This window comes from Nicotiana tomentosiformis, chromosome 1, assembly GCF_000390325.3.
Source record: "Nicotiana tomentosiformis chromosome 1, ASM39032v3, whole genome shotgun sequence".
Lineage (NCBI taxonomy): Eukaryota > Viridiplantae > Streptophyta > Magnoliopsida > Solanales > Solanaceae > Nicotiana > Nicotiana tomentosiformis.
In genome coordinates, this window is record NC_090812.1 from 16,750,180 (window position 1) to 16,763,272 (window position 13,093).

Genomic DNA, 13,093 nt, shown 5'->3' on the forward strand with positions numbered 1-13,093 from the left:
GGGGGGGGGAGAGATGTGAATTATCATCTTCTAAGCATAAAAGAATAATATCCCAGACATGCAGTTTTAATGAGAATTTGAACACACGTGCACTTTGGGTAAATGGCCGAATATTGATGTTTTCCCACTTTTGAAGACTACTCTTGAGATTAAAAAGGGCAGCTCGGTGCATTAAGCTCCCACTATGCTTGGGGTCTTGCTACTCTCGAGATTGTGAACAAAATTTCAAAATACAAGGAAAAGCAATCAAAATCCTTAAAATGAATGAGAAAAGTAAATGTAGTTGCCAACAGGTATTCAAAAAAGATTTGATTCTGTACAAGATTCTGTCACAACATCACCCCTCCAAGACTAATCACTGTTGTCAATCCAACCAGCAATATCTGCTTTGGTTGAAAGAGTGACTTCAATCCATATGCTCCATTACATGTCACGTTTTTGCCTTTATTTGTACACTCTGTCTGGTTCCTGCAGTTTCAACAAAAGAAAAGATTTCTTCATCCAACTTTGTGGGTCGAACTTCAATGAAGTGGGATAAAAACTACAGAAGACTATGGTTCAAATTCCAACAATGACAGAAAGCGCTAAGCGATTTCTTTCAATTTGTCTACTGGGTGAAGCTACATGGTCATAAGGGTGGTCACTTGACCACCCTTCGTCGAAAATTACAATATGTATATAAGTACAATATTATGTTTTAGAGGTATATAATATATACTGAACACTCTTTGTCGAGAATTTTTTACTTCTTTTAAATTTGAACACCCTTGGAGAAGTTATTAGCTTCGCCACTGTCAGTCTAAATCTTAGTGGTGGAGTTACCAAGTTTTTGTGCTAGTGGATTAGTCAAGGTGTGCACAAGCTGACCTGACATCACTGTTATTTAAAAAAGAAAAAGGACTTATTATTAAGAAGATTAGAATTGCTTACCTTGAAGAACAAAATGACACAACATAGTCAGTAGAAGAGCAAGTGATGACACTAGTTGGGTCATCAAAGGCAAAGCTATAAGCCACAGGGCATGCTGTCTTGAAAATCCTTGAAAAATTTGTAGGCAAACATGACACTGGACTACTATATGTACCCCGGCAACAATATTCATCGGTGTCGAAGACGTTGCACGCGCTCCGGCAAGCGATCGTCTTGTTGTCCAGCTTAAGAGCTAGCTCAGAAGGGCAATTTGGCCTAAGATCACTGTCACAACCAGCAGAACTGCAATTTCCTTTGCCATTTACAGGTTTTACTACTATAGGCAAGTTGAAACCATCAACAAGGCTAACGTCGTAAAAATCAGTTTCTCCAAGGGTAAATTCGGCAATTGAAGCTGGAGGCTGACCCGGTTCGTTACATTTTAGACCGGTTCCACATCTACCGGTTTGGCACGTACCATTATCGTTTTTGTCAAAGTCGCAGCCGGTTCGACCCCATATACGACCACTCCACCCGGCCGGGGCAGTAAAGACGGCAGATTGGCCTTGTTTCAGTTCAAAACCATCTCCACTGAAATTGTTTTTAGGTGTAATTCCAGGCCATACTGTCTCTTTACAATAGTTTATAATGGTAATATTTGCACACTCGGACAATTTTATCCCTGTCACACAAAAATTATATCAAGACTCGAGACTCACAAATATAAAATGATCAAAAAATGTAAAGAAAAGGAAAGACTAATTCTCCCTTGAGCTTGAAACACAAGAAAAATCTATGTGTTAGTAAAACGAAATAACTTAGAAAGATTTTGTACTATCAATCCAGACGATATAAAATATTTTTTTACAGTGTCATTTCCCCTTTATTTAACGGGAGAGAAAGGGAGTACGGGACTGAAACCTTCCATCTACGTGATGAAAGGTTAAGGAGCTCACCAAGTGAGCTATCTCGCTAACTTTTTTCATCTCTTATTAGAAAAACGAAGGAAGGAGAGATAATGTGTTACCTAAGGCAATAGAAAGCAAGAGAAACCAAACTTTGGAAGATGAATTAGTGAAGTGCGAAGCCATGACCATTATGTACTCTAACAAGTAGTGTAACTGAGCCTTGATAGTGAAAGAAGTGTAAGACAAGTGAGTTTATAACAAGAACAAAAGATGTCAAAAATAAAAGTTAAGAGAAGAATACGTGCAATGGAGAGTGAACATTAGAAACTGTGGCCAGCCAAGAGAAGGCTTCCTTTCTTCTTCCTTAAATCAAGTGATTATTCCTTACCTCCGAACATTAGAAACTTATGTGTTCGTTACAATTGTCTCTCTCCCTCTCTTATCTTACTAGTGACCTATTTTCTTAATATTTCAATATTAACATAAAGGTGCAAGAATCGTGATGTCTAATTTTCCTTTATTACATACATGTACTGTGGAATTACTTTTAGGTCTCACACATTAATTGGCTGTTCATTTTTGTTAACATACTTTGGCCTCCAAACTAATTGAGATTTAGGAGCTCATGGGACTTTTAGGATCACGGGATGAATGCTTTCTATTAAGCATCTATGTACATTTCATTTATACAAATAATTAGTATAAAGAAAAGTGTTACAATATATTTTTTTGTTACTTGATTGAAGTTATTTTATACAATAAATTTATAAATTATGCTAATTTCTTCCCTCATTAATTAGTATATTTGCTCACTCTTCAATTTTAATTTTATCCTTTTTCTATAGGAACTAGTTTTTCCTCACGCGCGTTGCACGTGTATGCCTAGTTATGTAAAATCGACTTCCATTACTGGTCTTACTAAGATTGGATTGTTCATCAACACTAACGAATCAAGCAAAACAGATTTTGACAAACCTAAACATTTTAATTCATTATTAGATCTCCACAGCAGACAAATAATTTTTGCTCCAAATATCCTCTCTATCAGTCATCATAGTAGAATAATTATCTTTTCGCTTGACTTTGGACTTCATGTTTCTGCTTGTGGCATTTTCTTATAATCTTTCCAGTAAAATAGATGAATCCTCATTCTGTAGCCGAACAATTATGCACTATCAAACTTGATTTATCAGGTCTTTTTTTTTTTCAAATTTCTTCACATATTTATATGTTCGCACAAGGAAGATTCCACTAAATTGAAAAATTAGTATCCTAAAATTTTTGTAAAACATTGAAAATAATTCAATGGAGTAAAATTGTGCAAGAGAATTTTAACGAAAAATATAAAATGAATGTAGACATGATATTTTCAGAAAAGTACATTTAGATTAATAATTTTTTCACATGGTGCAAATGATAAGAAAAAATATAATAATATCTGCTAAAGGAATTAAAATTATACTCAATGAATAACTATCATAGAATGATTGCTTATATTTTCTTTTTCTTCGAAGTTGATTCACGAAAAGATAGTGGGAGATGAATAGTCATTAAATTTTTAAACAATATGGCAAAAAACTGATTTTGAAGAAAATAAAAAAAAAAAAAAAAGAATATATGCGATACTGACACCATTTGTAATTTCGTATTTAAATAATAAATAATAGCTTTTTCATGCTATGTAACTAATCATTCATAAATTCAACAATTAAGTTGAAAGATTAGTTGCAAAATTAAAATTATTTCATATCACAACTTAATTAAATATGTATTTTTTTCTCACCTAAACGTCTTTCATTTAACTCCTCTTGATTTTACATCGATATGATATTCTCTGCAATAATCTTAATCACGTTATGTTTCGTTTTTTCATCTCTTCGCTTCGTACAAATCTCGTCTTCCATCTTTTACTTCGCTATAACAATCTTTCACATTATCAAGCAAAAAAGAGAACAAAAAAAGAGAAATGACAAATGAAATAAATTAAATTTTTTTAATAACAAAAATGTTGTCTACGTACAACGGTACGTTTTAATCTTACCTTTGTTAGCAGTCTTCATCCAAGTCCTCTAGTCAGAGGAAAAGGATACGATTGTTATAAATACGTTATAAATAAATTTAGTATCCTCTTAATATGGTTTCACCTTAGGCCACAAGATCCGTTGAGCCACCCTTGCTCTCAAGGGCATATACACCTTGTCCTATGCTGCCACGATCCAAAAATCTTAACCTGTCGTGATGGCGCCTATCTCAATACTAGGCAAGCCGACAACCTCAATAAATCACATTTTCTCTTAAGTTTGAGATTATAATATTTGAATTTCCATAGAAACATCTCACAAATTACTGACATAATATAAATTTTCAAAATGCGGTATCACTGAGTACATGACCATCTAACTGATAACAAAGTCTGACTGCTAAAAACACTGTCTGAAAATATATAACAGTACAAAAACTGAAAGGAAAGAGAGTCAAGGTATGCGGACGCCAAGCAACGACCTCGATAATCTCCAACAGATAAAACTCTGAGAATTAGCAACCGCCGTGTCCAAAATTACTTGGACCTGCACACGAGGTGCATGGTGTAGTATGAGTACAACCAACTCAGCAAGTAACAATACTAAATAAAAAACTAAAAGTAGTGACGAGCTTCACGCTGAGTCCAATTACAGAAATTTCCAACATAATAAAGTAGGCATGCTTTCAAGTTTAACAATTAAGGCCAAAACAGTAATTTCATATCAAGTTCAACTGAAACAGGAGATAATATCTCTCAGAAATTTTCAACATAGTGATATATGATAACTGTAGTGCAATAAGAATGAAATCAAATGCATCCTCTCAGGACCACAGTCACTCAGCCATTCCATTCACTCAGCACTCGCACTCAGTAGGTATTTGCGCTCACTGGGGGTGTATACAGACTCTGGATGGGCTCCTTCAGCCCAAGCGCTATAATTCATACTAACTCACGTGCTGCACGGACAACTCACGTGCTATAGTATCAATATCTGAATCCGCACGGACAACTTACGTGCTTCACGGACAACTCAGGTGCTATAGTATCAATATCTGGATCCGCACGGACAACTCACGTATTGCACGGATAACTCACGTACTATAGTATAATATATGGATCCGCACGAACAACTCACATGCTATAGTATAATATCTCACAATCAGGCTCTCGGCCTCACTCAATCATAAATCTCTTCAGTCTCTCGGGCTCTCAATAATCATGATAATCAACCCAAACAATAACGGTATGATGCATCAATAATGAACAATAGAGACTGAGATAAAATAAATAAGTAAACTGTGACTCAGTACACAATAACAATTTAGCACATAATTCAACATGTACACGATCTTTGTGGGTCCTTACATTGTCAACACATAATCTAAACATGATTTGTGATTCAATTTCTCTACTACATGGAGATGTACATATAAGCACAGATTATTCAACTATACAGTTTCATGGAATTTGACCAAGTCACAATTCCTACGGTGCACTCCCACACACCCCTCATCTAGCATGTGCGTCACCTCAAAACCAATCACATAATACATAATCCGGGGTTTCATACCCTCGGGACCAAATTTAGAACTGTTACTTACCTCAAACCGTGTAATTCTCTATTCTGCTATGCCTTTGCCTCGCGAATCGGTCTCCAAACGCTTCGAATCTAGTCACAAATAATTCAATTCAGTCAATACGAATTATATGAATTAAGTCCATATGAAAATACAAATTTTCCAACAAAATCCGAAATTGCACTCAAAAATCGTATGTGGGGCCCATGTCTTGGAACCCGAAAAAAATTATAAAATATGAACGCCCATCCAACCACGAGTCCAACCATACAAATTTCACCAATTTCCGACATCAACTTGACCCTCAAATCCTCAATTAAAGTCTTTGAAGATTTATACAATTTTCAACCCAATCTTTACCCATCTGAACTCAACAATCTTTCCACAAATCTTATTGGTATGTGTATGTATAAATAACACTCTCACACCCAAGAATCATACTCCCAATCACCCATCTTTACCCAAACTCAAAATTGAAGACCAGGGTTAGAACCTTACCTCTTGGGTGAAGATCTTGTGATATTTCTTGTTGGATTTTAAAGTTTCAACAAGATCTTGATGAACAAAGCACTTGGGTTTCTTCCTCTCTCTAGAACACTCTCATTTCTATCTAAATTAAATATCATATTTTTGCCTTCAAAATGAGCCCCAAAGGCTATTTATCAAAATAGGGCCGGGTTATAAAAACCAGAAAATGGAGCCCCGAAACACACTCTGTGGTCGCATATGCATCCACATAATGCTCATGCGGCCCAAATAATGGGTCGCAAAAAGGCCCTCTGAAACTGGGCAACATTGTTTCAATCTGCAGTCATTATGCGGTCCGCATACCTGTTCTGCGGTCGCATAATGCACCGCAGAACTGGTCTGCGGTCGCATAATGCGCCGCAGACCTTCCTCCAAACTTGCCCCACTTCTGATTCACTCTGTCGCCATTATGCGATCCGCAGAGTGATTCTGCGATCGCATAGTGGGCCGCAGAAATGACCTTTTTTCGGCAAAAATTTTCCTTTACTCATTGGCGCATTGTTCAACCCAAAAGGTCCGAGCCGCGACGAGCTTGCGAGCCGCGAAGAATTTCTGCAATTCTCAAACACGTAAACCTAGTTCGGCACCACGAAACATTAATTTCCTTAGCAAATTTTTTTTTCCAAGGTCGTTACACATAAGTCAACATCCGGTCACCCTTTTCAACTTAAGTTCTAAACCTTGGAACTAAGTGTTCTAAATTATTTCAAAACTTCACCGGACCCAAACCAATTACCCCGGCAAGTCAAATAACAATCGAAAAGCACAATTTGAGTAGTAAATGGGAGACGGGGTTGTAATACTTAAAACGACCGGTCGGGATCGTTACATATGCGGTGTCACGGGACACCACTTCGCCGAATTTTTTTACTAGTTATGTATAAGAAAAATAAAAATATTAGGAATAAATATAGAAAATGACACCGCTTACAAGTACAATAAATTATTTATTTATTCATTTTTTCAAATTATGATACCGCTAATGAAAAATCTTGCGTACGCTACTGATTGCTCGATCATTGCATGCACATTTCTGTAGTTAATAAGTTTCCGTAGTTAGTCACAAATTTTCATGAACAAATACGTGTTTGAAAAAAAAAATCCGGAAAAGGGAAAATAGATGGATTTTGCTCAGTTAGTTTCCAGTTCATTCGTTATTTAAATAGACAACAAGCAGAGCTAATTTGCCCATTTAGTTTTCATTCATTTCATAATGGAATAGGTGATAGGTAAATTCAACTATTCTGAAATGAGTAATAGCCTATCAAAAAATAGTGCAGAGCAAAAATCAAGCTCATGTCAAGATTAATTAAGATGAAAGTTATTTCCCATGCATACAATATCACGACAGCTTATTCTTGTCTAATTAATCTTTCCTCTTCTTAGCATAATTCTTAGAATGAAAATCAAGGAAGAGTGCCAAAAGAGAAGCATTGAAAACTGCATTGAAGCACCATCCTCGAATCCCGGAGCAACCCGACCCGGTAAAGTGATAGTACAACATCAAACCCGAAATCAGGAAACTGAATACAAACTGGATAATTTGAAAGTCAGTGACCAATCTCTTCCACCGTGGCCGTACTCCCAAGGTACACAGAAAATAATAAGCGTACATTAGCACATGAACTGAAGCATTAGTAACAAGCGCCACAGGAAACAGAGTCTGCGAAGAAGAAAGCCATAAATAACACATGACAACCACCACCGCATGATGGTACACGTGGAGGAACGACAGCCGTCTTGTTCGAGACCCACTTAGAATAATCAAAAGGGTGTCCAAAAATTCAAGAATCTTGGAGAAGTAAAAAATGTAAGCCCAGAAAAAGACAGGTCCATGTGGAGGAGTGTGATTGGCTGGGAAGCATATGACCCAAGTCCAGTCATTTTCCGGCATTTGGTAGACGGCTGAGAGGGAGCATCCAACGGCCATGATGAGGGAGAGAAGGGAGAGGATAAGGTTGTGAACGGCGGAGATGAGGCGGAGGGCGGCGGGGGAGAGTGGAGGGAGAAGAGGGAAAGTGTGGAAAGAGAAAGTGAGAATGAGGTAAGTGAGGACTGTGAGTGTGAGGAAAAGTGGTGATGCACCGAATGTGGAGCCTTCTTTCCATTGGAAGCTGATGATAATAGGATGAGTAACTAGCCAATAGTGAATGGTGGAGTAGAGAGCTTCCATTTCGCCGCCGACCGCCGGCGATAATGGAGATGTGAGGTTATGTTATCTATTTCGAAGCTGAGATGATAACGAGATAATACTACAGAGGTGATCCCACATCCGGCAAGTCAAAATGGAAAATTTGACTTGTGTTCTTTTCGATAGGGATTGTGAGGCATCTAAAGCGACACGTCATCCCTTCAAACAAATGGACATGGTTTCTTTTTTCTGTTTTCTATTTTTGCCAATTATGGTACCTAAAATTTATGACAATTAAACCACACCCACCAACTCGTTTTTTTACTAGGAAAAAACTTACTGCCTCCGTCCCATTTATGTGGCAGTTTTCAGTGAAGATCAAGTTTTCTAGAAAAAATATTTTTTAAACTTGTAATTTCAAATAAATTATAAATAATTGTAGAGCTATAATTTTTTTTTCAAGGATAACATAAAAAGTTTAATGTTAAAATTAAATATAGAAAAAGATAGTTAAATATAAAAAAGATAGTAATGTTATAAGAGAAATCAATAAGTTGGATGTCTACTCTTCCTCCATGATCTTCTCAAATGCTTAATGACATATTCAATGACATATTTCTATGCTTAATGACATATTCAATGACATATTTTTATTCACTTTTCATACCTATATAAAGGCCTTGTAATAGATAGGAAAAACACACAATTGAAGAAGAAATAAGAATCTCTCTTCCTCTCTTTCTCTCTATATATCTTAGCTTGTTTTTCCTTGTTTGATATTGTTATTTTGAGTTATATTTATAACACGTTATCAGCACGATTGTCACCTTCATTTTTACAATCACATCCTAGTTGTGTTCGATTCTCCTTCAGGTATATCACTATATATTCTTTTAGTTTATGGTAATATATATGCACCAATATGCTATTTATTAACAAATTCATATACTGTTAAGCATTTATTTTAGTTGATCATGTTATTGAAGTTCTCTTACCTTGCTTATTGTTAAAGAAAATATAAGATATAGATCTTAAGTGCGTTAAACTAACAAAAATAATTTAATAAATATGTGTGGACTTGCGTAGAGCAAAACTTATCTTCAAGACATTCTACAAAAATAAAATAGTGATAACCAAAGTGACAAAGTAATTATTGTACATACTAGTTTAAATTACTTTACAATTGGTGGAAAGTAATATTTGAATACATTCACTTTTATCACCGTATATGGTTATTCCTCAAATCCACGTTTATAATAAATTACTTTTCTTTTACCATATTAAATATATCTCTTTGTGTTTATTCATATACTCCATAATTCTTGTTTATTTGACATATATATATTATATGTTACTTTTTATACTACATATTTGAAGTGATCAACTTCTTAATTAGTTGTCTGATTTATTTTTACAAGTATATTTTCATTGAAAGTTATTTATATTTGTTCTAACCCATTTACTTTTGTGATTAGTTTCAATATGTCAAACTTGTCAAAGCTAGAATTTGTGGCACTAGACATTACCGGGAAGAATTATTTATCATGGGTCCTTGATGCTGAAATTCACCTTGACGCTAAAGGTCTTGGAAATACTATTATACAAGAAAATGAAGCATCAAATCAGGATAAAGCGAAGGCCATGATTTTCCTTCGTCATCATCTATATGAAGGGTTAAAAACTGAATATTTAACTGTAAAATATCCACTTGAGTTATGGATTAATTTGAAGGATCGATATGACCACCTAAAACTTACGGTATTACCGAAATTTCGGTATGAATGGATACATTTAAGGTTGCAAGACTTTAAAACCGTAAGTGAGTATAATTCGGCTATCTTTAAAGTAAGTTCTCTATTAAAATTATGTGGAGACACTATCACAGATGAGGACTTATTAGAAAAAATATTTTCTACTTTTCACGCTTCAAATGTGGTGCTACAACAGCAATACCGTGAAAAGGGTTTTAAGAAATATTCTGAGTTAATCACATGCCTACTTGTGGCAGAGCAGAATAATACTCTATTAATGAAAAATCATGAAGCTCGTCCCACTGGATCAGCACCATTCCCGGAAGTGAATACTGTAGCAGCATATGATAAGTCTGAAAGAAAACAAAATAATTACCGTGGTCGTGGACATAGTCGTAGACGTAGACGTGGACGTGGCAGGGGACGAAATAATTATCGTCATTATGGTGGAAGTAAACAGGAAAATAATAAGGGTTCTCAAATTAATCCTTCAAAAGGTAAAATTAGTATGTGTCACCGATGTGGTATGAAAGGTCATTGGGCACGCATTTGTCGTACGCCAGATTATTTTGTCAAACTTTATCAAGCCTCCCTTAGAAAGAAAGAAAATAATGTGGAGGCACACTTAACCTTTCAAAATAATGATGATAAAGCAGGTCCCTCAAACAAATATGATTCTGAGGCACATCTTGCATATAAAGATGATGATTTTGGAGGCCTAGCAAATATTACTCATTTAGAAGCTGGAGACTTCTTTGAGGATATTGACTGAAGAACTAATCATCTTACTGGGAATGAAGCTATAATAAAAGTTGTCATTTTGTTATGTTTGCAACTAGTTTATTTTTCTTAAGTGTATTTTCCTAATATATCATGTGTTGCTAGTTTCTACATTCCTAATGTATTTCTTAATATATATTTTGTTTGTTTTTCGTATTTCTTATAATATACTTTTTAATTTTTTTTTTATGAAGAATATGAAAATTTCCCGGTCTTCAGTTAGACTCAAGATTAATAAAGATGATATATGTCTTCTGGATAGTGCTACAACACACACTATTTTAAGAGATAAGAGATATTTCTCTTATTTGGTAATGAAAGAAGCCAATGTTAATACAATATCCGATAGTACAAAATTAATTGAAGGTTCTAGAAGAGCCAATTTATTACTACCAAGAGGAATAAATTTGGCTATTGATGAAGCACTATATTGTAGTAAATCTCAAAGAAACTTATTAAGTTTCAAAGATATTCGCCAAAATGGCTACCATATTGAGACTACAAATGAGGAAAAGATTGAATATATTTATATTACTACAATAATGTCTGGTAAGAAATATGTGCTTGAAATGTTACCTGCTCTTTCCTCCGGCTTATACTACACAAGTATTAGCAAGATTGAAACGCATGCCATAGTAAATGAAAAGTTTACTAATCAAGATAATTTTATTATTTGGCATGACCGGTTGGGTCATCCTGGTTCTACTATGATGCGTAAAATAATTGAGAATTCACATGGACATTTAATGAAGAACCATAAGATTCTTCAATTTAAAGAATTCTCTTGTGCTGCATGTTCTCAAGGCAAATTAATTATTAGACCATCAACTATTAAAATTAGGATGGAATCTCCTACATTTCTGGAACATATACATGGTGATATATGTGGGCCCATTCACCCTCCATGTGGACCATTCAAATATTATATGATTTTGGTAGATGCATCTACAAGATGGTCACATGTGTGCTTACTATCAACTCGCAATATAGCACTTGCGAGATTGTTGGCTCAAATAATAAAGCTAAGAGCACAATTTTCAGATTATGCAATTAAGACAATTCATCTTGATAATGCTGGTGAGTTTACATCCCAAGCCTTTAATGATTATTGTATATCAACTGGGATAACAATTGAGCAACCGGTTGCTCATGTTCATACACAAAATGGTCTAGCGGAATCATTGATCAAACGCCTCCAATTAATTGCTAGACCAATGCTTATGAGAATAAAACTTCCCATTTCAATATGGGGTCATGCTATTTTACATGCAGCAGCACTTGTGCGGATAAGACCCACAAGTTATCATAAAGTCTCCCCATTGCAATTGGCTTTTGGTCAGGAGCCAAATATTTCTCATCTTAGAATCTTTGGTTGTGCGATATATGTTCCAATTGCTCCACCACAACGCACAAAGATGGGTCCCCAAAGAAGGTTGGGAGTATATGTTGGGTATGAATCTCCTTCTATTATAAAATATCTGGAGCCTATGACTGGAGATTTATTTACAGCAAGATTTTCTGATTGTCATTTTGATGAATCAGTATACCCAATATTAGGGGGAGAAAATAAGCAGCTGAGAAACGAGATAGATTGGAATGTATTATCAATATCTCATTTAGATCCTCGAACAAATCAATGTGAACAAGAGGTTCAAAAGATAATTCATTTGCAAAATATTGCAAATCAACTGCCAGATGCATTCACTGACCTACCAAGGGTGACTAAGTCACATATTCCAGCTGCTAATGCTCCAATTCGAGTGGATATCCCGGTAGGACAATTAATTAAAGCAAATAATTTTAAACCACGCTTGAAACGTGGTAGACCTATCGGTTCTAAGGATAAAAATCCTCGAAAAAGAAAAGGAGCAAATGATCAAAGTGATCATAATACGGAGGTAGTGACTCAAGAAGAGCACAAAGACATAACAAATGATAAAACCTCAAGGGAGGTTCAGGTACCTGAAAATGATAAGAATGAAGAGATCTCAATAAGTTATGTCTTAACGAAAAAAAGATGGAACCGAAATAATATTGTTATCGATAACGTTTTTGCTTATAATGTCGCTATTGAAATAATGCAACAAGATGAGGATCTTGAACCAAAATCTGTTGATGAATGTAGACAGAGAAATGATTGGCCAAAATGGGAAGATGCTATCCAGGCCGAATTAACTTCACTTGCAAAACGTGAAGTTTTTGGGTCTGTAGTCCAAACACCAAATGGTGTTAAGCCTGTTGGCTATAAATGGGTTTTTGTACGTAAAAGGAATGAGAAAAATGAGGTACAAAGATATAAGGCACGCCTTGTTGCACAAGGATTTTCACAAAGGCCTGGTATCGATTATGAAGAGACATATTCTCCTGTTATGGATGCTATTACGTTCCGTTATCTCATTAGTTTTGTTGTCCATGAAAAGCTTGACATGCATTTAATGGATGTGGTTACAACCTACCTTTACGGCTCACTTGATAATGAGATATAC

General features: G+C 35.4%; 3 protein-coding genes across 3 annotated transcripts; 1 reads left to right on the top strand and 2 right to left on the bottom strand.

Annotated features, from left to right (window-relative positions):
- Positions 1 to 99: 99 nt before the first annotated feature.
- On the bottom strand, positions 100 to 2,135 carry LOC104120527 (pathogenesis-related thaumatin-like protein 3.5). The gene is made up of 3 exons (XM_009632304.4): positions 1,937 to 2,135; positions 931 to 1,591; positions 100 to 468 (listed from the first exon to the last, which is right to left on the bottom strand). Exons 1-3 carry the CDS (start codon positions 2,004 to 2,006, stop codon positions 330 to 332), a joined length of 870 nt encoding a protein of 289 aa, XP_009630599.1. The 5' UTR covers positions 2,007 to 2,135; the 3' UTR covers positions 100 to 329.
- A 5,085-nt stretch (positions 2,136 to 7,220) lies between these two features.
- LOC104120528 (fatty acid elongase 3-like) lies at positions 7,221 to 8,221 on the bottom strand. The gene has a single exon (XM_009632305.4). It carries the CDS (start codon positions 8,116 to 8,118, stop codon positions 7,312 to 7,314), a length of 807 nt encoding a protein of 268 aa, XP_009630600.1. The 5' UTR covers positions 8,119 to 8,221; the 3' UTR covers positions 7,221 to 7,311.
- A 598-nt stretch (positions 8,222 to 8,819) lies between these two features.
- Positions 8,820 to 10,759, top strand: LOC138905443 (uncharacterized). The gene is made up of 2 exons (XM_070193988.1): positions 8,820 to 8,949; positions 9,552 to 10,759. Exon 2 carries the CDS (start codon positions 9,559 to 9,561, stop codon positions 10,597 to 10,599), a length of 1,041 nt encoding a protein of 346 aa, XP_070050089.1. The 5' UTR covers positions 8,820 to 8,949; positions 9,552 to 9,558; the 3' UTR covers positions 10,600 to 10,759.
- Positions 10,760 to 13,093: the final 2,334 nt, after the last annotated feature.

Bases quoted from the DNA above. Each gene is read 5' to 3' on its own strand.
- LOC104120527 (XM_009632304.4), bottom strand. From the start codon at position 2,006: ATGGTCATGGCTTCGCACTTCACTAATTCATCTTCCAAAGTTTGGTTT. The intron at 1,592-1,936 runs GTAACACATTAT...TTTGTGTGACAG, and splicing joins CTTGCTTTCTATTGCCTTAG to GGATAAAATTGTCCGAGTGT. The intron at 469-930 runs GTAAGCAATTCT...TTGAAACTGCAG, and splicing joins GTGTCATTTTGTTCTTCAAG to GAACCAGACAGAGTGTACAA.
- LOC104120528 (XM_009632305.4), bottom strand. From the start codon at position 8,118: ATGGAAGCTCTCTACTCCACCATTCACTATTGGCTAGTTACTCATCCT.
- LOC138905443 (XM_070193988.1), top strand. From the start codon at position 9,559: ATGTCAAACTTGTCAAAGCTAGAATTTGTGGCACTAGACATTACCGGG.